The sequence below is a fragment of the Spea bombifrons genome, chromosome 1 (assembly GCF_027358695.1).
Source record: "Spea bombifrons isolate aSpeBom1 chromosome 1, aSpeBom1.2.pri, whole genome shotgun sequence".
Lineage (NCBI taxonomy): Eukaryota > Metazoa > Chordata > Amphibia > Anura > Pelobatidae > Spea > Spea bombifrons.
This window is the reverse complement of record NC_071087.1, coordinates 125,272,395-125,293,403: the sequence shown is the minus strand read 5'-3', so window position 1 is coordinate 125,293,403 and position 21,009 is coordinate 125,272,395. Positions and strand designations below refer to the sequence as shown.

At 37.5% G+C, this 21,009-nt stretch overlaps 2 protein-coding genes across 2 annotated transcripts in view; one reads left to right on the top strand and one right to left on the bottom strand.

Annotated features, from left to right (window-relative positions):
- Positions 1-10,294, top strand: part of KNTC1 (kinetochore associated 1) — a 41,218-nt gene extending 30,924 nt beyond the window's left edge. The window contains exons 49-63 of the mRNA XM_053472199.1: positions 1,664-1,874; positions 2,340-2,452; positions 2,770-2,819; positions 3,323-3,401; positions 3,543-3,661; positions 4,090-4,225; positions 4,830-4,925; positions 5,594-5,650; positions 5,761-5,815; positions 5,910-5,973; positions 7,185-7,314; positions 8,161-8,250; positions 8,711-8,856; positions 9,658-9,748; positions 9,889-10,294. Coding sequence (XP_053328174.1) covers positions 1,664-1,874; positions 2,340-2,452; positions 2,770-2,819; positions 3,323-3,401; positions 3,543-3,661; positions 4,090-4,225; positions 4,830-4,925; positions 5,594-5,650; positions 5,761-5,815; positions 5,910-5,973; positions 7,185-7,314; positions 8,161-8,250; positions 8,711-8,856; positions 9,658-9,748; positions 9,889-9,912 — 1,461 coding nt within the window. The 3' untranslated portion in view covers positions 9,913-10,294. The remainder of the gene's footprint in view (positions 1-1,663; positions 1,875-2,339; positions 2,453-2,769; positions 2,820-3,322; positions 3,402-3,542; positions 3,662-4,089; positions 4,226-4,829; positions 4,926-5,593; positions 5,651-5,760; positions 5,816-5,909; positions 5,974-7,184; positions 7,315-8,160; positions 8,251-8,710; positions 8,857-9,657; positions 9,749-9,888) is intronic.
- A 9,125-nt stretch (positions 10,295-19,419) lies between these two features.
- HCAR2 (hydroxycarboxylic acid receptor 2) lies at positions 19,420-20,483 on the bottom strand. The gene has a single exon (XM_053454112.1). The coding sequence runs from the start codon at positions 20,481-20,483 to the stop codon at positions 19,467-19,469; it is 1,017 nt and encodes a 338-aa protein (XP_053310087.1). The 3' UTR covers positions 19,420-19,466.
- Positions 20,484-21,009: the final 526 nt, after the last annotated feature.

Genomic DNA, 21,009 nt, shown 5'->3' with positions numbered 1-21,009 from the left:
CCTCTGCAGGAGACCTCGATTCTCTGTCAGCCGGTGGGGGTCTGCACGATGTGCACAGACAGCCTCCGTTACTGCCCTTCACTTACGCTGAGGCTTCTATGACGCTGCAGTGAAAGTGCCTGTCAGCAACGGAGGTTCACAAAATACCAGGGAGTCGGGAGAGAGGCAGAGCAGTGTATGGGAGGGGGGAGGAGTCAGAGGGGTGAATGGGAGGGGGGAGTGAGACGGAAGTGAGAGACCGGCCGACAGTGAGGGGAATCCAGGTCCCCTGCAGCGTTGCGGGGGATCTGGATTCTAGTGTTATAATCCGATCTCTGTTTGAGGTCGGATTACATAAGGAGAGGAGTTTTTCAGAGCGTTTGCTCTGAAAAAAAACTCTTTTTATAATCGATAAAAATCGATTCGATTAATCGATAATGATTTTCATTATCGATTATTATTTGTACTTCAAGTTCCCTTCTCACTTCTGACACCCCCAATAATAAATGTATGAGAACATTCTCACATTAAAATAACTGTATTTTATATGTTTACGTTTAAAAATGGGCTGATGAGCTTTTATGGGCTACAACTTCCATCACCCTCGGCCAGACTGATACTCAGGGGCGTAACTAGAAGCCTCAGGGCCCCGGTGCGAGAATCTGTTAAGGCCCCCCTTCTCACTATCTACCCTCTCCCTACCCCCCCTTCTCACTATCTACCCTCTCCCTACCCCCCCTTCTCACTATCTACCCTCTCCCTACCCCCCTTCTCTCTATCTACCCTCTCCCTACCCCCCCTTCTCACTATCTACCCTCCATTCTCACTATCTACCCTCTCCCTTGTCACTATCTACCCTCTCCCTTGTCACTATCTACCCTCTCCCTATCCCCCCCTTCTCACTATCTACCCTCTCCCTACCCCCCTTTGTAGGTCACTTAACGTGGAGTCCTGTGGTGGGGGCACGAGGCCTCTGTCTCGCTGCTCTGCTGCGGTGCGCACGGCTTCACTGCTGAGCGGCGGCACCCGAGACAGATGCCTCACGGTCCCACCACTGCAGTTGGGTGTAGCACTGAGGCAGGCGGCAGAGGAGACATAAGGGCGCCGAGTGGTTGCTAAAAACGACTGCTCGGCACCCCTTGGGCCCCCCTGACTGACAGAACTCCAGGGCCCGGTCGCAGTCGCGACCCGGTAGTTCCGCCACTGCTGATACTGATTTGAGTGATAGGCCTAAAAAGGGGCTGCACCAGAACTGCATGAATCTTGGCATACCTATATTTTCTGATTGTTGTACAATTATGGAATGTAACATCATATGCGTGCTTACCCTGTGTTTTATTGTCCATTGTCACTTACATGGGCTGCATATGGGTGGGAGCTTTTTATTTTACTTGTACTTTTTTTGTTTGGAATTGGTGGAATCCAACTCATTTGGGTTTTCAGTGAACATTTGCAGATAAATAAAGAACTTCTTCTTACCGCATTATTAATGGATTATAGAGAGCCATTTTAGCCCTTCCTGCAGGAGAAGCCTGCAGAGGAGTATCCCTTTATAACATAGTTGATTTAGTAATATTTCCATGTCACTGTAACTTGCCACTAATAAAATAACACCAATGAGACACTTGGCCTGCCTAATATAAATATATATATTGTGTCTTTTTTCATCTTTCATTTTATTTAGGAAGAAGCCTATGAAAGAGCTGAAGTGTTAATAAAAAAACTTAGTGTGCAATATCAACGATCAGCAACAGAGAACATTCTGATTACGCACAAGCTGGATACGACAGAGTTCCTGAAACTGATTGGAAAGCCTGCTAATCTCATCGTATCTCTCTACGAGCACAGCAGTGTTGAGAAAAGAATACGGATTCCTACAGGCAGAGATTATCCAGGTCTGTTGATTCACAAATAGCACCCTACAAGTTTTCTTTAAGAAACATAATACAGAATGAGGTCACATATAGTCCCACATGACCCTCCCAGTTCTATATTTTATCTTTTTTTTTGTGGGCAAGAAAGGCAATTTAAATGTATTATTGTGGTATATTGTAAAGAACAAGAACATCAAGAGGTTTCATAATTGGCATACCAAGTGTGCTACTTGTCACCATGGTCTGTATAATGGATGTATTTTAGGGTTTATTCGCTAAAGTGATAGTTCGCAAGAGAGTGTCAAGTGTCAAATCCCTTAAATCGCTAGGCCTTATAAAAGGCTGTCCCTAGCAAAAGTTTACTTGTTATTGGACAAAAAGTATGATAAAGTCAATGAGCTGAAACTACAACTTTCCCTGAATCTCCCTTCTTAGTGAAACTCCCTTCTTTTATGTGGAACTTTAGCTGATTGCATTATTTTGCAGATATTCACTCAGCAGCAAAGCAAATATCTGATGTAAACAACATGAATATGAGCAAAATCCAAAATGTTCTTCTGGAGAAGTGGCTCTGTCCTGTCGCTTTGCCCCAAGCTGATGTAAGTTCTGACTGCCTTCAATTTTTATCCAAACACTATAAATACATCTGGTATGAATTTTTTATATTGTCACTTATAATCAGTTCATGATTTGCTATAAAGAGATTAAGGCTTTTGTATCAATTATTTAGTACACCAGTTTGAGAACTACGTGTGTATGTGTGTGTGTGTATATATGTATATATATATATATATATATACTCATTAACAGTCTTATTGTTCATTTGAGTTGATACATTTAAAATTATGTGTACATTTTTTGCAGTTGGCTGTCCTTTTAACTTTTTGCCATGTCATTTTTAATACCCTATTTACAGAAAAACAAAGATGCCTTTGGGGATGTTCAAGGCGACGAAGACCTCAGAAGGTATGTCTAAATATTTTGTTTGAAATTACTACATATATTTGTTTTTATCAGAGTCTTGTATTTTAGAATCTCATGTTTATTTTTTTATGTGAGTTACAAAAATCACACCTGACATCCTAGTTTCTAAGACTCTATGGATCACAACTTAATGAGAAATGCTTCTACAAGCAAACTTAATAAAAGTCCTGCATGCTAATGCCTGAAACTTAGAGGATCTTAACCATACTCAAATAATTTGTAATGTTTTCACCCATGTACAATATCTTCTTATTTGTGAATAATGTTGGTTTATTAAACTTATCCCTTGTTACATGGGGATGCTTGCAGGAAGGCTTTACTTTTGCGTCTGTCAGTTGTGACAGAACATGAGAAATAGTTTGACCAGCAAATTGATATAAATATTTCTAAACAAAAGTTTAGACTTGCTTTTCCACATTTATTATGTATGAATGTTTCTAAGGAATAATAATAGTAGTAGTATAACATTTGTTACCCGATTACAGAGTCATATACCTCCTTCAGCCATACCCAGTAGACCACAGTTCAAGAATTTTGTATGCAGTTGCAACATCTGCTACATCTGTGAGTATGCTGTAGTCTTCTATCTAGTACATATGTCTTTATTTTTATTTAATTTTTTAGAATGTGTACATTTTAAGGAACAATCAATTGTTCAGAATATGTGCTTATACTTAAGGAAGTACTGTTTTTATTATGTTCCAGCCCATTGGGGACAACCAATTAACATTTGCTCACAGAAGTCGAGCCCTTCAGTGTCTTATCCATTTAGCCGATACTGATACAGTGGTGTCTCTCGTCAAAAAACCCATTGACCAAGTAAAGTAAGTAAAGCTTGTCTAGGTAAAGTATCCGTGGTAATATCTCTACTGTATGGTATGCCTTCTCTGTTCATTTTTTGTTTACACAGTGCACACTGATTCTAAAGCACTACAGCAGAGCTAGAGGTATATCTAGTAGGTGTTTGTTTTGTAGGTCGTAGTAGTTGTACATAATTCTACAAAAAAAAATATTTCTGGGAAAATGGTCAGGATTTGAAGCTGAAAGTTATGTGATTAGGATGAAAGAAAAATTAGGTGCAGATCCATGGGATTTCCAGCCAGTGGAGATGGTAATATGAATTCAAGCATCTTTAAAATGGTGTTCTAAATGAAAGTGAAGGTGATTAGGATTTACATTGTTAGGAATATTTGCCAGATGTAGTCTATAAGATTTTACATTCAAGTTAAAAATAAAATCTCTATTTTTTCAGGTATTATCTTAAGTGCTGCATCTATCTATCAGAGTTTGAAATCTTGAACATTCCCTATACCCTTGAATCATTTCACAGCAGTCCAAAAGAAGGAATGATTAAAGGGTTGTGGAAAAACCACAGTCATGAACCCAGGGTGAGTATGAATGCAAACACTAAAAAGCCTATTTTGCTTGAACACTAATTTTATTGCAATAAATCCCTTTTCTACTTGCTTAGTTAAAATTTCTGCTGTTTCGATCAATTCTCTATCCACAATGTGCGTGCCGAGACTTCCAGTAAAACTCTAATATGGATGGGTGACTTACGAAGGAAGCATTGCACTTTTCCACGTAGTCACACATGTAGCGTGTTTTCTGAGCACCTAAAACCATGATTATCAAGCCAATCTTCAAGGACTGTTTTTAACGGATTACCCCGTCTTATTCCATACTAAAAATGTATACAAAATACAAATACTGCAAAATACATAATCTTTACATGTGCTAGTGTAGAGTGAAATGTGAGATTATAACTTCATAGCCTCTGCTCAGTGATAAGGACCTGGTAACACATTTATGGGTGGCTTGCCATTTGGGGACTCTTGTTTATTAAAACAGGAGAAAAAAATGTTTTCTCCAAGATTGTTTATAAGTTCATCACATTTTCACATACTTTGTGTTTACTGTTCTCTCATTGTTTCTCAAGTCTTCTGGCTAACAAGGCATGTTATATACTATATTGTCTTTTGTTTAACTCAGGCTGTACGCTTAGTGACAGAACTCAGTTTAGAATACCATGTTTATGATCCTCAACTTTGGAGTGGATTACTGCAAAAATTACTTGGATTTAACATGGTACGTATTATGCTGGAAAATTATATTTTGGCTGATACAGAACATGCAAACCTGCATTTGTCAAAGGTTATATATCATTTAGAAGCCACTGCTGAAGGAGAAGGTTATTATATGAAATCATTAATAGACTGAGTATGTCATTTCTTAAGCAGGTACTGTAGAATTTAAAACTCTAAAAGGTGGATAAAATTTCTGAGTGAAACATTACTACAGAATAAGCCAACAAGATAGGCAGAGCATAACGAACATGTAACAGACACAGACTGAAGCAGAGCATTATTGGTGACCAGTCGAGTTGTATATGTGGTGAGAAGTATTGTAAAAACTGTTTAATCATAGCATTGTTATTTAAAAAAATAATTTAAATTAATGAAAGCCAGTTAGCCATCAATGTGTAATGGTGTGAATACGCAGGATGTTTTTAGCGGTCTGAATCTATTGAATGGAGAAGTCTTAATATATGGTCACCAAGCTTGTAGAATCTCTCCTCTCTGTTTTATATGTGTTGGTGGGGTAAGAATGTTCTGTTGCTTCATAATTAGCCCCCTGTATACAAACATGTGACATGTGCACTGTGCATTCTGGATGCCTTTCCCTCAACTTTGGAAGAATGGAGCATGTGTTCACAACTTGGATGTGTTCTCATATATGAATTTTTACAATCCTAGATGAATTACCTAAGAAAGGTTTTAGCTGCAATTACTGGTGTGCAGTGCCTTTGGGAGGTATGTATTTTAGAGTGCAAAACTATTTATTATTTCTTAAGTGCATGAAATTGGATTCGCTTGGTGAGATTTAAATTGTTAAATATAAGAAAACTACCTTTTTGTTCCAGATACAGAACTTCAGCAGAGCATGGCGCACAGTAATTTTGGCTCCATTCATATCTGGTAAATACAATTCTTGTTTTATACAATACCATTGTTTTATACAATTCCACTGTATGCATATTGCTTTATTATACTTTGTTTGCTTGCTTTGTAGCTTCATGCCCACCCAGCCCTTCCCAGGTTGAAGAATGTTACCAGGGTTTTCTGCTTCTCCTTAAGTGAGTTAACAATGTGACTAGCAGCTGTCAGTTGTTTGAAAATAAATTATGGTTTTGGGTCGGCAAATTTGGCTTGAATCTAGGAGCCGTTTTTTTCCAATCATGTTTTCTGTAACTTTAATCATATTGCACCATTCTCTTCTGTTTAAATTCATGCTCCACCACCATATGTCGCCTTAATTTATGTATATGTGTGTATATAATTAAAAGTATGGATTAATACAAAATATAAATATTTGGTAAATATATATTATAACCATTTCATAAAGAATTGATAAATTAGTGAAAACAGTGCATTTATTAAACTGCTAAGCTAATATATTAAATTATTGGGAAATCAAGCTAATAACTGGTAAATATTACATTGCTAAACAAAACTGATGCATATGCACACAGACTCTCCAACAACATACACTCACATACAATGTGTGTGTGTGTATACGGTGTATATATATATATATATATATATACACACACACTATACATATATAAGTAGATAAAATATGCACACTGAATCTGGCACTACAATACAGTACACATGCTGACTCTGGTACGATACAGTTACACACACACTGTCCCTAGCACTATACATGCACACACACACACTGAATACTGGTACTGCATTCAACCATGAAACCATGAAAAAATACTGGTATATAAAAATTTAATAACATGTAAAAATAATTCCCCACTGATGTCACCATCAGGGGAACCTTCCAGTTGCAACAAAATGGCAAAAAAGTACAAAATATATAACAAAATGTATTTTTATGAGTAACATAAAAACATTTCTAAACACAGGACAAATAGTAGAATCTATAAAGCAGGTTTCTTCATGAGCTTTTGTAGATGAGTAAAAGATTTTTCAAGTAAAAGTCAGAAAAGGTATTTTTTTCTCAATTGTTTCACCATATTTTTTACTTTTTATTGTAAATTATATGATACGATCAAAATAATGACATCTGAAAAAACAACATAACGAGCACAGCAGAAATGTTAAAACCTCAATTGTCACAAAGGGTACAAAAAATGAAATCAGAAAGGGGTTAAAGAAATCTGAACTCTCTGTATGTGCTTGTTGTTTGGTTTGCACAGTGTGTATAGATAAAAATGTTTACTTGATTAAAAGAAATTATTTAATGTTTTTATCTGTTTTACCTATTCACCAAACTCATTCATGCTTAGATAATGTACTACTTCTCTATATGTAGATGTCCAGTGTTAGCGGATCTGGATCTTGTTGGTATTGCCAAGCAGTATGCACAAGTGGATCTTCCGGCCTTTACTTTGGGGTGCCTTTTGTTAATCCCGCATGTGCAGAAAAGAGAGCAACAAATTCAGGTAAATCTAGGGCAGCGTTACTGGAGAAAGAACACTGATACCAAACATCTGTAAATTCCATTTAACTGAACAGACATTATTTTAGGTTGGTCAACAAATGGACAATTCTGTTTTATACTCTCACTGCAGTGCATACTAACCTTTTCTAAATATTTGGCTAAGCACTGTGTAAAATCAGTTTTGATACAGTACCCGCTTGATGATCCATCTCATCAGGCACCAGTTTGGTCTAATGAGTCTCACGAGACCATACTTTTATAACAATCTGACTAGAAACAGTCGCTGAGAAAAACCTGATGAAATCAAATACATTATCAGGCTGGTACTCCTTTTATTTATGTTCATAATTTTCTTCAGCTAAAGGTGAATTTATTTTTTATTGGGCCAACATAGAAAAAGATGTAAAGCCATATAGGTTTTGTGACCTCCCATTTGAAGAAGGGACCTCTAAGGTCCCTCTATGTTGGCCCATTAAAAAGTATAAGCTTAAGCAACAGAAATGTTTCACCAAAATGATCATTTTTCTTTCACTTTCATATATTATGGGGTATGTGAGCTGTCTACTTAACTATAAACGTTTCTGTTGGGGGATTTTTTACTACTCTTATTATTGTAGGGCTACCTATTTGGTTCTTTTGGATCACCCGTTTATTTCCATTCAATATTGTGTTCCTTCTGTTAAAAATATTGTGTAATGTATACCTTGTTAAGTTGAAGGTGATACAAATATATGCGTAAATTGGGGTTACAAAAAATAGAACCCTTAGTGAAAACACCCATAGTGCTGTTGACCTGTTACTGATAGGTTCATTTAGTTAATTTAGATTTTATTTTCCCAATCGCCAGGGCTTCCTGTCTTCGTGTAAATCAGAGACTGTTTTACAGCAAGTAACTGAGTACATGAGCACAGGTGAAGTGGCAGGCTTTGCTTCTCAGGTAAGTGGTGATACATAAATGTCAATTACAAAGAAAGAACAGTTATCTGAAGCAAACACTAAGGTTGTGATAGGTAAACAAGGAAAGCAGGATAGATTTCATATAAAAACAAGCTCAAACAAAAGTGGTTGTAAAATATTAAAATACTAAGGGATCAATGCTGAAATCATGTTGTGCAGGGTAGTCATGGTTAAACATTACATGATGTGTAAGCAATCAACTGAAATGCAAGCAAAGTCGTGGGTAGTAATGTCACGAAAAGAACATTAAGTATTTTAGAAGAATGATTACATTAATTAAACATGTCTATGTGTGTAGGTAGATAAATATGTCAGTAGTGGTCATAATAAAAATATGCATGTTTGTAACAGTTGTGCATACTAGACAAGAAATAATAACTTAATGCATTAAATACCTACAATTTGGGAAAAAAATGTTTTCCGTCTTTTCCCCCCTATAGATTAAAGATCTAATATTGGACAACATAGTAGAAAGGAAGCAGTTTGAAAAGATTGTAAAGACCAAACATTTTAATTTATTGAAACTGCACTTATTCCGATCCAACAGAGTAAGAGAATTGGCAGATTATTTTGTACACAGGAACTGGTAAGTTAGCAGATCATACATGTTATATCTATCTATTATTATTATTTATTATGTTTTATATAGCGACATCGAATTCGGTAGCGCTGTACAATGGGTCTATCTATCTAATATATATACCGTATTTGATTAGAACAACCCTGATTATAAGACGACCCCCTAAAATCTGAATATTAATTTAGGAAAAAAAGAAAAAGCCTGAATATAAGACAACCCTATAGGAAAAGAGTTTTACTAGTAAATGTTAATTCATGTAAACTATGTAAAAAAAAATTTTTAATAAAAGCTATGATTGACAAATATTTTTTTGTTTTTATTTTCCAACCTGCCCCCCAGTTATGCACATCTGCCCCCAGGCTTGCCACTCTGCCCCAGAAATGCCTTATACCCCCTATATGCCACTGTGCCCCATGATATGCCTTTTGACCCCCTATGTGCCACTCTGAATCCAGAAATGCCTTATACCCCTATATGCCACTCTGGCATTTAGGGGGTTAAAAGGCATATTATGGGGCAGAGTGGCATATAGGGAGGTATAAGGCATTTCAGGAGGCAGAGTGGCATATAGAGGGTTAAAAGGCATTTCTGGAGGCAGAGTGGCATTAAGGGGGTTAAAAGGCGTATCATAGAGCCCTCTGCCTATAGAAATGCCCTACGCCCCCCATTTAACCCCCCCCTGGAAAAAAACCTTGTCTTATAGTCGAGCAAATACAGTATATATATCCATAAAAATTAGTGAAGTCATGATACACCATTTTAAGTGCTAATTTGTGTCTTTTTCTGATATTTGTTTTATGTTTTTAGCCTTGATGATGCAGCTGAAATTGTAACAGAATATCTCAAGAGCTGTGGAAAACCTTTCCCAAGAAACTCGACTTCTCTTGACATTGTACAGGTAGATTGTGAATGAGTGATAATGTAAAATTCTATGTTGAACCAAGCATATACTGTATGTAGAATTATTCCCTAAAACACCCATGCTTATTAAAAAGTGTACAACATGTTTTTAATAAAGTATTTTTGTTTTCCCTGCAGGCATTTTTAAGTGGACATGCATAGGTAATCTGAACATAAAAACAAAATCCTGGAGTCTTCCTGTGGCAAGATCGTCCAAATGTTAATACATAAAATTTACTTGGGTTGTAGGGGGTTATGTATGAGAATTTATGGTGCAAACTGGAAAATGATAACTCTCTTTTACTCTATTGCATTAGTTGCCATGATGCCATGACCTCATGACCTTTTCCCACTTTGTCCCATGATTTTTTCTTTTAACCCCTATTGTTTCACACTCTGTTTGCACACGTTTCTTTAGTTTTGTAACTGTTAAAGCCACATTTACCCAAACATATTTTGCTTGACAATGAGATTGCATAATATGTTTAACATTGTATCATATTAATGTATTTTCCATGTGTATAAAATAAAAGAATAATTGCAATAGGTCTCCACCACATGTTTTTAAAGTTAGAATAATACACTTTATGTTTGAGCAATCCAGACACGCAGAGCAAAGTAACTTAATAAATGATCCCAATTACTTTAAGTACCGTATTTGCTCGATTATAAGACGACCCCCGAAATCTGAATATCTGAATATTAATTTAAGAAAAAGCCTGAATGAAGACGACCCTATAAGAAATTAGTTTTACTAGTAAATATTAATTCATGTAAACTATTTTTTTCATATTTAATAAAAGCTATGATTGAGAAAAATATTTTTTTCGTTTTTATTTCCTTTTATTTGCAAACCTGCCCCTCCCGGTTTTGCACATCTGACCCCAAGCTTGCCACTATGCCCCCAGAACTGATTTATACCCCCTATATGTCACTCTGCCTCCCTGATATACCTTATATCCTCCTATATGCCACTCTGCCCCATGATATACCTTTTAGCCCCTATATGCCACTATGCCTCCAGAAATGCCTTATGCCCCCCCCCACGACTTACCAGTGCTTCTGACTCCCTGGTGTCTAGTGGGGGCAGCGGGTGGAGGCTGGCGGAAGTGCCAGCCGCAGCAGGGATTTTCTGCGTCGATCTCGTGGTGCGGGGAATTCTCCTGGCAGCCGGGGAAGGTCTGCCGGATGTGCTTAGACAATCTCCGCTGCAGCCGAGGTTACCAGAGGTTACCAGCGCTGCGTGGGATCTGGGTCTTAGTCTCATAGTCAGACCTCTATTTGCATTTGCTCTGAAAAAAACCTTGTCTTATAATCGAGCAAACACGGTACTTTAAATAAATCTTAAATACATCTCAGTAGTGCAGGTGTAGATTGTTATATTTATCAGCAGTGTCAATAGTATTCAAGTGTGACTGATGTTTGGAACAGTATAGGAGTACATTGAAATCATTTATCAGTAAATGCTTAATCTATGTTTAAAAACCATACATTTTCATAAATACATCATTGTTTACCACAGATTATAGGGTATAATATATTATCCGGAAAAAAATGTAGATCATCAGTATGAACAGAAGAGATGTTTTATTATAGCTCCATCACATTCCACATCGCTGTACAATGGGTTAGCCAAATGTATTGAAATGTATGTATTGAAAGCCAAACGCTAAGATTACTTTGGCAAGTGAGGTTGTGAAAAGTGAGAACAGAAAGTATCCAAGAACTGAGCCTTGGTGATGTACCAACTGAGAAGGAAAGGGGAGGGTAAGCGTTACCGGAGAGGGAGAGGCTGATAATACTAATAAGAAACGTGAGATGTGAACAAGGAGAGAGCAGTATTACAGAGAATAAGATCCTGAAGAGTCAGAAGAAAAAGAGGGTAGTCCACAGTGTCAAGAGCCGTAGAAAGGTCCACTAGGATAAGCATTGAGTAGGTCATAAGTAACTTAAGTAAGGGCAGTCGTAGTAGAATGTCAAGCGGAATCCAGATTGAAGGTCATGTAAAGACTTGGACTCAAGAAAAGTAGTTAGCTGATTGTATACAATTAGCTCAATAAGCTCTAAAATGATGGAAAAAATGATTATATATACTCCCCAGTGAATTATATTACTTAAATTACTCCTTGTTCTTCAATAACTCCTTAATGACCAACAACGTGCCATGCACTCACAGAAAAACATAAAGTTAAGGACCAATGACATACCTGGCACATCATGGGGTTAAAAGAGCGTGGTAGCAACACAATTTGAGTAAAGAAAGCTTTACCAGCACCCAGTAAAAAGTAAAAGGGTTCCCAGAGGGTCTCCAGGTAATGTAGCCAACCATGCAGGTCAGCTTACTAATCACACTGTAATCAGTAAAATAAGTACGCACATAACAATAGTTAAAAATAAATACAAATGTAAAAAAATAAATACCAATGTAATCAAATGTAAAAAAGTGATGTCACCACGGCACCAGAAAGGGGAACCATTCAGTTCCAAGAAAATGTTTAAAAAAAATGTCCAAAAATACATATATATATTTTTATAAACAAGTTCTAAAATTGGTGCTTTATCTTCCCAAAAATCCTAGCATGGAAAGTGTTAAAACACCACCATTTGAAATAACCTGGATTGTCTAGTTTTCAAAAAAAATATGGTTTTGTGGGAGGGAATTGATACAGACAGCTTTAAAGATGACCACATTTCAAAATTCCGAAAGTTAAATTCCAAGTATTTGACAAAGGTTGCTGGTAGAATTAGTGCATGGAAAGTGGTAAAATGCCAGCATTTGAAGTACCCTGGGTTGTCTAGTTTTCAAAAATATATGGTTTGATGGGGGTAAATTAAATTTGCTGGCTTCAAAGATGTCCCAAAATACATGGCGCACGATACCCAGATGTCAAAATTCCAAATTGAAAAATGCACACCTACAAAATGTGGCCTTTGAGCTCCCAAGCAACCCGACAAACCCATGGATGGGGGGCATCATTGTACTCAGGAGATGTTGCTGAACACATTTTAGGGGTTTAGTTTGACAGTGACATATACCAGGAGCTGTAAATCCATACCTGAAGTACAATGTGTGGGGGATAAAAACACAAAAAGTGACTACCACAAAAAGTCTGGTGGTAGATTTTGTGCGTGGAAATTGTTAAAATACGATCATTTAAAATACCCTGGGGTGTCTAGTTTTAAACATATATGGTTTCATGGGGTAAATTGAATTGGCCGGTTTCAACAATGTCCCAAATAGGACATGGGCACGGGATGGGACCATATATGAAAAAAGGTTTTGAAATGGCAATATGGTGCTTGTAGTTATCACCCTATAACTTGCACAAAAAAAAACTCAGGACAAAAATTAGAATCTATTCAGTAAGTTTCTTCATTAGCTTTTGTAGATGAGTAAAATATTTTTCAAATAAAAATCATATTTGTTTTATAGTTTATTATTTTAAATAGTGAACTGGATGATATGATCAAAATGATGGTATCTAAAGAAAGCCATTCTTGTCCTGAAAGAAAAATATATAACTTGTGCGAGTACAATAAATGAGAGAGAGAAGAAAATTACAGCTAAACACAAACATAGCAGAAGCGTTTAAACAGCCTTGGTCACAAAGGGTACAAAATATAAAAAACATCTCGGTCCTTAAGGGATTAATATTTGCAAATGCTTTAATTCCTGACAGGTTTTTTTGACTGCGGACCAGGTCTAATAATGAAAATAAAAATGTTGTTATGCCATATGCTGTACACTGGCTTCTGTCTTGCTTGCTCCTGATTTCTTGATGTACTTGTATATGTTATGCACGTTCAGTATACTTTGAAACAAAGGGCTTGAAATGTAAATGGCCAAAGGGTTAAGCACACTGCTCAGATATGTCAGTGGCAGAGAGGCAGCAAATACTAGACTGGAAATATCAAATAAATCACACTCCTTTAGGGTTTTGGAGATTATGACAATTATGGTAGACACAGTGCTCGGAAGAAAGCAGAAGATAAAAATGAATGCTACAAATATCATGGACTTGATGGTGTTTTTGATCTTACCATGTGTATCCTTTAGCCTCTTCAGTTGATTTATTGTAGATGATGTAAAGAATAATATAGTAATAAGTGGGACAAGTAGCTCAATCACAAAAAACCCATAGTGCCAGACATCTAATGCACTCCCATTCCAGTTTAGGTTGAAACTCTCACACAAAGTTTTGTTGACGATTTCTCCAGTGATTAAGTGTGATTTTGTTAACACATAGGCCGTACAGGAAACTATTGAAATCCACATTACGGCAGTAACCACCATGCCACCTGGGACTGTCTGCATTGTGTTGATCCTGTGATGAGGACAGACAACCATGAAATATCTATTCCCCACAACTGCTGTCAAAAAAAATATGCTACCGGTTCTGCTGAGAGAGATCATAAAGAGCATAATCCTGCAAGGTATGTCACCAAATTGCCAGTCTTTTCCAAGTAGAAAATATTCTGCTTTAAAGGGGAGGCAGAGGATTAGGAGAAAGTCTGCCAGGGACACATTAAAAAGATACAAGGTGCTGGTGTTCCAAGACGAAATGCGGAAGCAGAAGACCCAAAGGATGATAATATTTCCAACCAGCCCTAAAATAAATTCTGCCATTAGTACATCCGCCAAGACTGGTGCTAAGTTGGATTCTTTAAAGAAGCAATATGATGATGAGTTCATTGTTTACTGAAAAAAAAAATATACGTTTTTAAGGCTTACATTATCACAAGAAAATGGAAATGACCGAAGGTATCCGCTATAGCTACCATTTAGCTAATTCCAGTAAGAACACACATTTTTCATAATGTCTCTAATATGTTAAGTTCTAACCACAAATACTATGTTTATTAAGGTATATGAATGTTTTTTTTTGTGTATAGGTGACATGCACGTGACTTGTTTTTTTGTATATGATGTAATACGATTTAAAAGATCAGAGAAAATATATTCTTGACACTGTCCAATGTTCTGTTTAAAAAGTTTAAAGAAAGTCCAATGCCTACGTTTTTTTTTTCGTTTTTAATAGTGATTGGTTAGAAGGAACTGGCTCGTCACATTAGTAAGTAAGAAAATTAGCTTAACTACAACATTCTCCTGCCTATATGTTACCTAAAAATCTGTGATAAGTAGTTGTAACTTTAAGTAGAAATGCTGGAAAACTTACATGAAGTGTTGCATGGATGCTCCTTAGTTCTTTTTTTTGCTGTGATTTATTAGGATTACCTTCAGTGTTCGCTACAATTGAACGTCGCCTTCCCTACGTGGACTTTGGATACTGAGATATACTAGGCTGAGCCGTACACAAAGCTATACTATTATCACAGTGTATAGAGTGCGGCTACATGTATGCACCAGACGGTGAATGTCATATAAATCAGTCTCAGGACCAATTTTTAATCCCTAATCCTGTCAGTGTATCTATTGACTATAAACTGTTTTCTCACCTCCTTTGGATCTCTCACCGTGAGCAACTTAGTCCTTTTCCGCCTCTGTATACCCTTCATTCCTAGGAATATTTCATTACAGCTCATTACAGCTCTCAAACATACCTCACTTATCTTACCCTGGCATCTCATTCTCTGGTGTTTGTTTCTCTCCCTAATGCTCTCTGTTCTGCTCTTCTTTATCTACAACTCGTGTTTTGAAAACCAAATATATTTAGTCACTTTATTTTGCAGTTTGAATGGTATCCCACTACATGAAGCTCAACATCTTTAAGGTAGAGCTTCTGGTTATCCTCGTGTCTACTCAACAATTCCTGATATCTTCATCGCTATTGAGAATTTCACAGTCTACTCAATAATGTAACTTCACTGCGTGGGGGTTACACTTGGCTCATACTCACCCCCATCCAGTCACTTACCAAATCATGCCTCGTTCACCTGCCAAAATGTGTCGTCCTTTCCACAGATTCCACCCTTTGCCGCTCCAGTCCTTTCAGTTGACCTCTGCCAAATCTTCTTTTCCCATCACCCTTCATCCTCTGTCTCCGTTTGCTGAATGTGTAATTCAATTGTATTAATGTGTGTTTTGTGCATTAGTTATATAACCTGGTTGTTTCTTCTTTTGATGTTCTGGCTATCCCAAAGTATTATGGTGATATTTCTGGATTAGTGCTGCCATTTTTTTATGCAAGGGCTGACCTCTACAATTGTGAGGGGACTGCCTAACTAACATAGATCCTTTGGGTACCTTTTTAATGCTTTTAGCCTGCTCCTTTTTTCTATCTCAAGAGCATTATCTCTTTGGGTTGATGCTTCTTATCTCCTCCAGGACACATTAGACCCTCTAACCTTGCCTTTCAACCTTATGTCTTGTATTTTAGCCTGGGTTTCACTAGCCACAAGCTCTTCTCTTCGCTTTTTAATGCTAATACAACTATATCCATGTTTGCAATCCAACTGATACGCTTGTCTGCCATACCACTGACTTACTACTACTTACAGCTGGAGATAAAATGGTGTGAAGTGATTACATACTATGGACCATATTGACATTATTGTATCTCAGAAGGTAGTTGCCATTTTCAGAAATGTTTGTTAAATAAAATAACTAGTGATGTAACCTACCCTGATATCTCCCACACATGTAGCTTCCATGCAATTGTTGCTGTTTTCACCCAATGTATCTCATTAAAATGGTTTATTACTCACATCCCACTATTGACTGCTACACTTGGCATGCATAAAGCTCTTGGACCTGCTGATATGGCCTACCGATGTATATATACCAAAATATAACCAGATAATGATTACCTGTGAATAAATATGGGAGTGTTTGTTATAGTTGGAGAAAGCTTCCAGACCCTGTGTCTCATGCTGTATGGGGGCTTCAGGAACTTGTAAAATTGTAAAAGCCTCAAACCTTATATGATCCTCCGTGTCGTCTTTGATTTATCATAACCTTATGCCTATCCCATGCATGGCTTAATCTCCTAATTGTATTTTCCAATATTACGTCTGCTGGGAGGCTGTATATATAGATATGTATATGGAATGTAAAGCTTCCTTATGTCTAAGCCTCTGACCTTCTACTTAAAGACTATGTCCCCCTTTCCTAACATTTAGTCTGCCTCTCCCTTGTACTTTGCTGAGTCCTTTTCTGCATTTACATATCACATTTCCTCTCCGGTCTGAATGGTAAAAGTGTGAAGAAGAAAAAAATAGGTTTCTTTGTAAAATAAAGAATGTAGTTTTAAGAAGGGGTAAATAGTGATAATTACTGGATTTTTTTAATATAGTTATAAATAGACCTACATTTGAATGTGCACCACTTCCTTCTTGTTTTTTTTGCCTTGCAGATGCTTCATCCTAGGAATAAGCTTCACTTGGTATTTATTTAAAAGTCTACGGTAATACAACAGAGCCTGGATGTATAGATTTTCACTGACGTGGCATCAATGGGCTGCAAAATCAGATCAGTTTTATAAACCAGAAAGCAAATACATTATTCTCTGCATGCTAGTCAGCACCGGCTCCAAACTCTATCCTGTATTAGAGAACATCTGCTTTAAAAGCCCAACATACTACTCACATTGACATTAACTTTGTAAAACCACTAAATGCGTGTTTATGATATGTGCTTAGTTCAGTAAACATTAACAGGCTGATATGGTATACTGAATAAAGCCATTATCTCTTATAGATCACGTGCTGGGAAAAAGGATAACGTTGCCGTGCACATTTATTTAAATAAAGGTATACTTTAAGGCAAACTAATGATGTGACAATGTGTGTAATATAGGTAACAGTCCTACAAACATCAGCATATGGCTTTTGTCCAGTGTGTTACTACTCAATGAGACGGCTAGAAGGGAGATCTGTGACCTCTCCATGTGGCTTATTCACACTATGGAGGACTGAGCCTCCATAGGGTGCCGCAAAAGTTGCTGCAAGCCTTTGAGACAAGGAGCACTAGGGATGTGACATGATACCCCGGTGCTCAGGAATGAGGACAGTGGCCATAGAAGCAGTTCCAAAGGTAAATACGTCTTTACGATTAAGAGAGCAAAAAGGTAATGTCAAAACCAGCTGTCCTCTCTCGCTATGGTGTATTCACTTAGACCATATGCTTGCCGGTGAGCAGAAACATTTCATCTCTCACAATGCATTGGAAGGGGCCAACGCAAGCTACTGATTCCTGCTAGAAAATGATTATTATTATTATACTTTATTTTTAAAGCACCGACAGATTCCGCAGTGCTGTACAAGATGAAAATTTTACAGATAATGACAAGTACAATATAGCAATTGACATACAGATACAATTGGAATGAAGGGCCCTATTCCTGCAGGAAATTACAATCTAGGTGGATAAAGGGGGAAAGCATCCTTCACCCTGCTTAATGCATGGTTTAAGTCAATGAGAAGAATGGAATTGAGTGAACTGACAAACAAGGCAGCAGACTATATGTGTGTTGAAATGGGAGAGTTCTTACACTTACATGTGATTTTTGTGTTTGCAAAGCAGCAATGCTATTATTATTGTTTATTGTTTTATATAGAGCCATCATCATACCTCGGAACTTCTGGTCTCCGTCTACCGGGAGACTTCCCTTGCGGGACGTGACCTGTTCTGCGTTCCCGCTGATGGCAGCGGGAAACACCCCCTTTTGAAGGGAAAATGGGCGGGGAGAGGGGCGTGTCAAAACTCCGCTGCCGCGACCCGGAGGATTCGGGTCTTGACTTATACATTATAAATTAAATAAATACATTGTATAAATTAACATTATACAATATTAGTAGTAACATAAACACATATGAAGTACTGGTATGGAAAGAGAAGAGGGACATACTCTTGCAAACTTTCGATCTGTAACAGGGGTAAGAATACCACCTAGCTCTCCAGAACAGTCCATATTTTAGAATATGACATCATACCACAGCAGTCTGCCTCAATTCAATATGTTGGCCCATGGTTAACTCATAAAGGTCTGCTACTAGCCCCACCTCCAAACATGCCCCCCCATCCTGCTGGATGGCACAAAAAATTAACCCTTTCAAATCAGCAGGCTATGGAGACAGTTGATAAAACATAACAAGCATAAAGCTGCATACAACGGTTCGTGTTCACAACTAGATCAGAGTTGTAGGAGTGACATGCTAAGCATATATATATATATATATATATATATATATATATATATATATATATATATATATATATATATATAGGGTTTATGTGTGATAATAAGGAGATTCAGATAAAGAACTGAGCTGTAGGATGATGTACCAAACGTGCACGGAGGCTTAGATTGGTAATAAGGAGATACAGAAGTGGTTCAGAGTTGTAGAAATTATGTACTAAACATGAAAAATGCCCATAAACGTTTGTGCGATAGCCTGAAGATAAGTGCGTATACAGAATATAAAGAAATTAGCAACTCGACAGTAGTTGCAGGCGTTTGGGTAGGCAAGCTCATAGAGATGGTTCTTTTCTGTGATCAGCGCCTTACTCACAGAAATACAGCAGTGAATTCCTGTAAATAGGAATATCCATGTCATTCTCTTGTGAGTGATCCAGAATTTTGAGTTTAAATCCATTGTACTTGTTGGCAGCGCACATAAAATATTTTTTCTTTTATTGTCGATCACAATGCAAACAAGCTGTTAGCAGTGTGCAAAGCTGAAAGTTCTTCCTCTTACCATAGCAGGTAAGATCTACGAACTTCTAATGGACCTTCTAGTCACATATTACTGTTCAATCAATGTGGGCTGGCAGCTGTGTGCAGCTCCGGTGTAGTATGTGAGTTATTGTTATTTTGTTCAGATTCCATCTCTGATTGGTTAGAACATTTTATGATTTTCAGGTAAAATGCCTGGAATGAGGGACTGAAGAAATAATATACCAGTGGGTTACACATGCTATTCATGTAGGTCAGGGTGATTGTTATGTAGAAGGCTGTGTCCACTGTCTTGTAGATATTGCAGTCGGCTTTTTGAGGAGATGACAGGAGCCTCAACACTTCAATTCTGGTGGACACACTCGGTAAGAAAAATACAGAAAACATGATGCCAACCAATATGATACATTGCACAGCTCTTTTAATCTTGAAGTGTCTGTCCAAGTTCCTCTGCCTCAGTCTCCAGACTATCCTGCAGGAGCAGTACAGGATGATGCAGAGAGGTAGAAAAAACACCATAATGAAGTGCAGGTCATAGTAATCAAAGTAACTGGGGCATATGGTAAAAAAGTCACAGAAAGCGGTGTCTTCCCCACCATTCTGGATGCTGGGGACAACAAAGATTGTAAGGACCACACTACCAACCCAAACCGCACAGGCAATGCCAATTCCAAACTTGGTGGGCATGGAGTTGATGCTATGGTGAGGGTGGACAACGCGACAATAGCGGTCAATTCCTATCAATGTCAGGAAAAAGATGCTTCCAGACCTGTTCATGGCAAGCATGAAGAGGACCAGCCAGCATGGGATTTCTCCATACACCCAGGTCTTCTGTTTCAGGTAATAGTCAGTCCTGAAGGGTAAGCAGATTAGGAGCAAAAAATCAGCAACTGCCAAGTTGAAGAGATAGACTGTACTGGATGTCCATGACTTAATTTGACAGCAAAAGACCCATAGGGCAATGCCATTGAAACTTGACCCCATCACAAAAACCACAATCAGCAGAGGAGGGAGCAGATAGGAGAGAAGTGGTTCATCAAAGAAACAACAGGTGCTGTTTGTTCCGTTCCAAAAGGCTTGAAGTCCCTTGTCATACATTATACAGACCTTGTGTGTACTTCTGTCTGTGATGGCCGACGAAGCGAACTGCAGATTTAGCAGGAAGTGATTTACAGAAGAAACACTTAAGAGTGACCACAATTAGCCTTCGTCGGCCTCCAATCAGATCACATTGCTTATTACCTATCTAATTTATGTGCAGCTAGGTTATTGTGGGAGGCCGGTTACTAAGTGGCTATTCAGGTAAACAAAAACTGAAAATGCATTATCTAAACAATTTCTTAGTGTAAGTGAATTGTGCTTAAGCTAGATTCACTCTATAGCTAACAGGGGTGCGTGAACAAATGCAGAAAACCTTCCAAATATTTCAAATTCTAATGAATTGTCTGCAAATACGCCACATATCCTGTTTAATCCTCCAAAATCTCATTATCAGCACACCTCTTCTGTAACTTACTGTAAATGTTTTAACATTTCACCAAAAATAATGGTACAAGTAAAATATATTTGTTGTAGTAAGTCTGAATAAAAATAATTTGAAATAATAAATTATTGAGGTAAATGT

Coding starts and splice junctions, on each gene's coding strand:
- HCAR2 (XM_053454112.1), bottom strand. CDS start 20,483: ATGTATGACAAGGGACTTCAAGCCTTTTGGAACGGAACAAACAGCACC.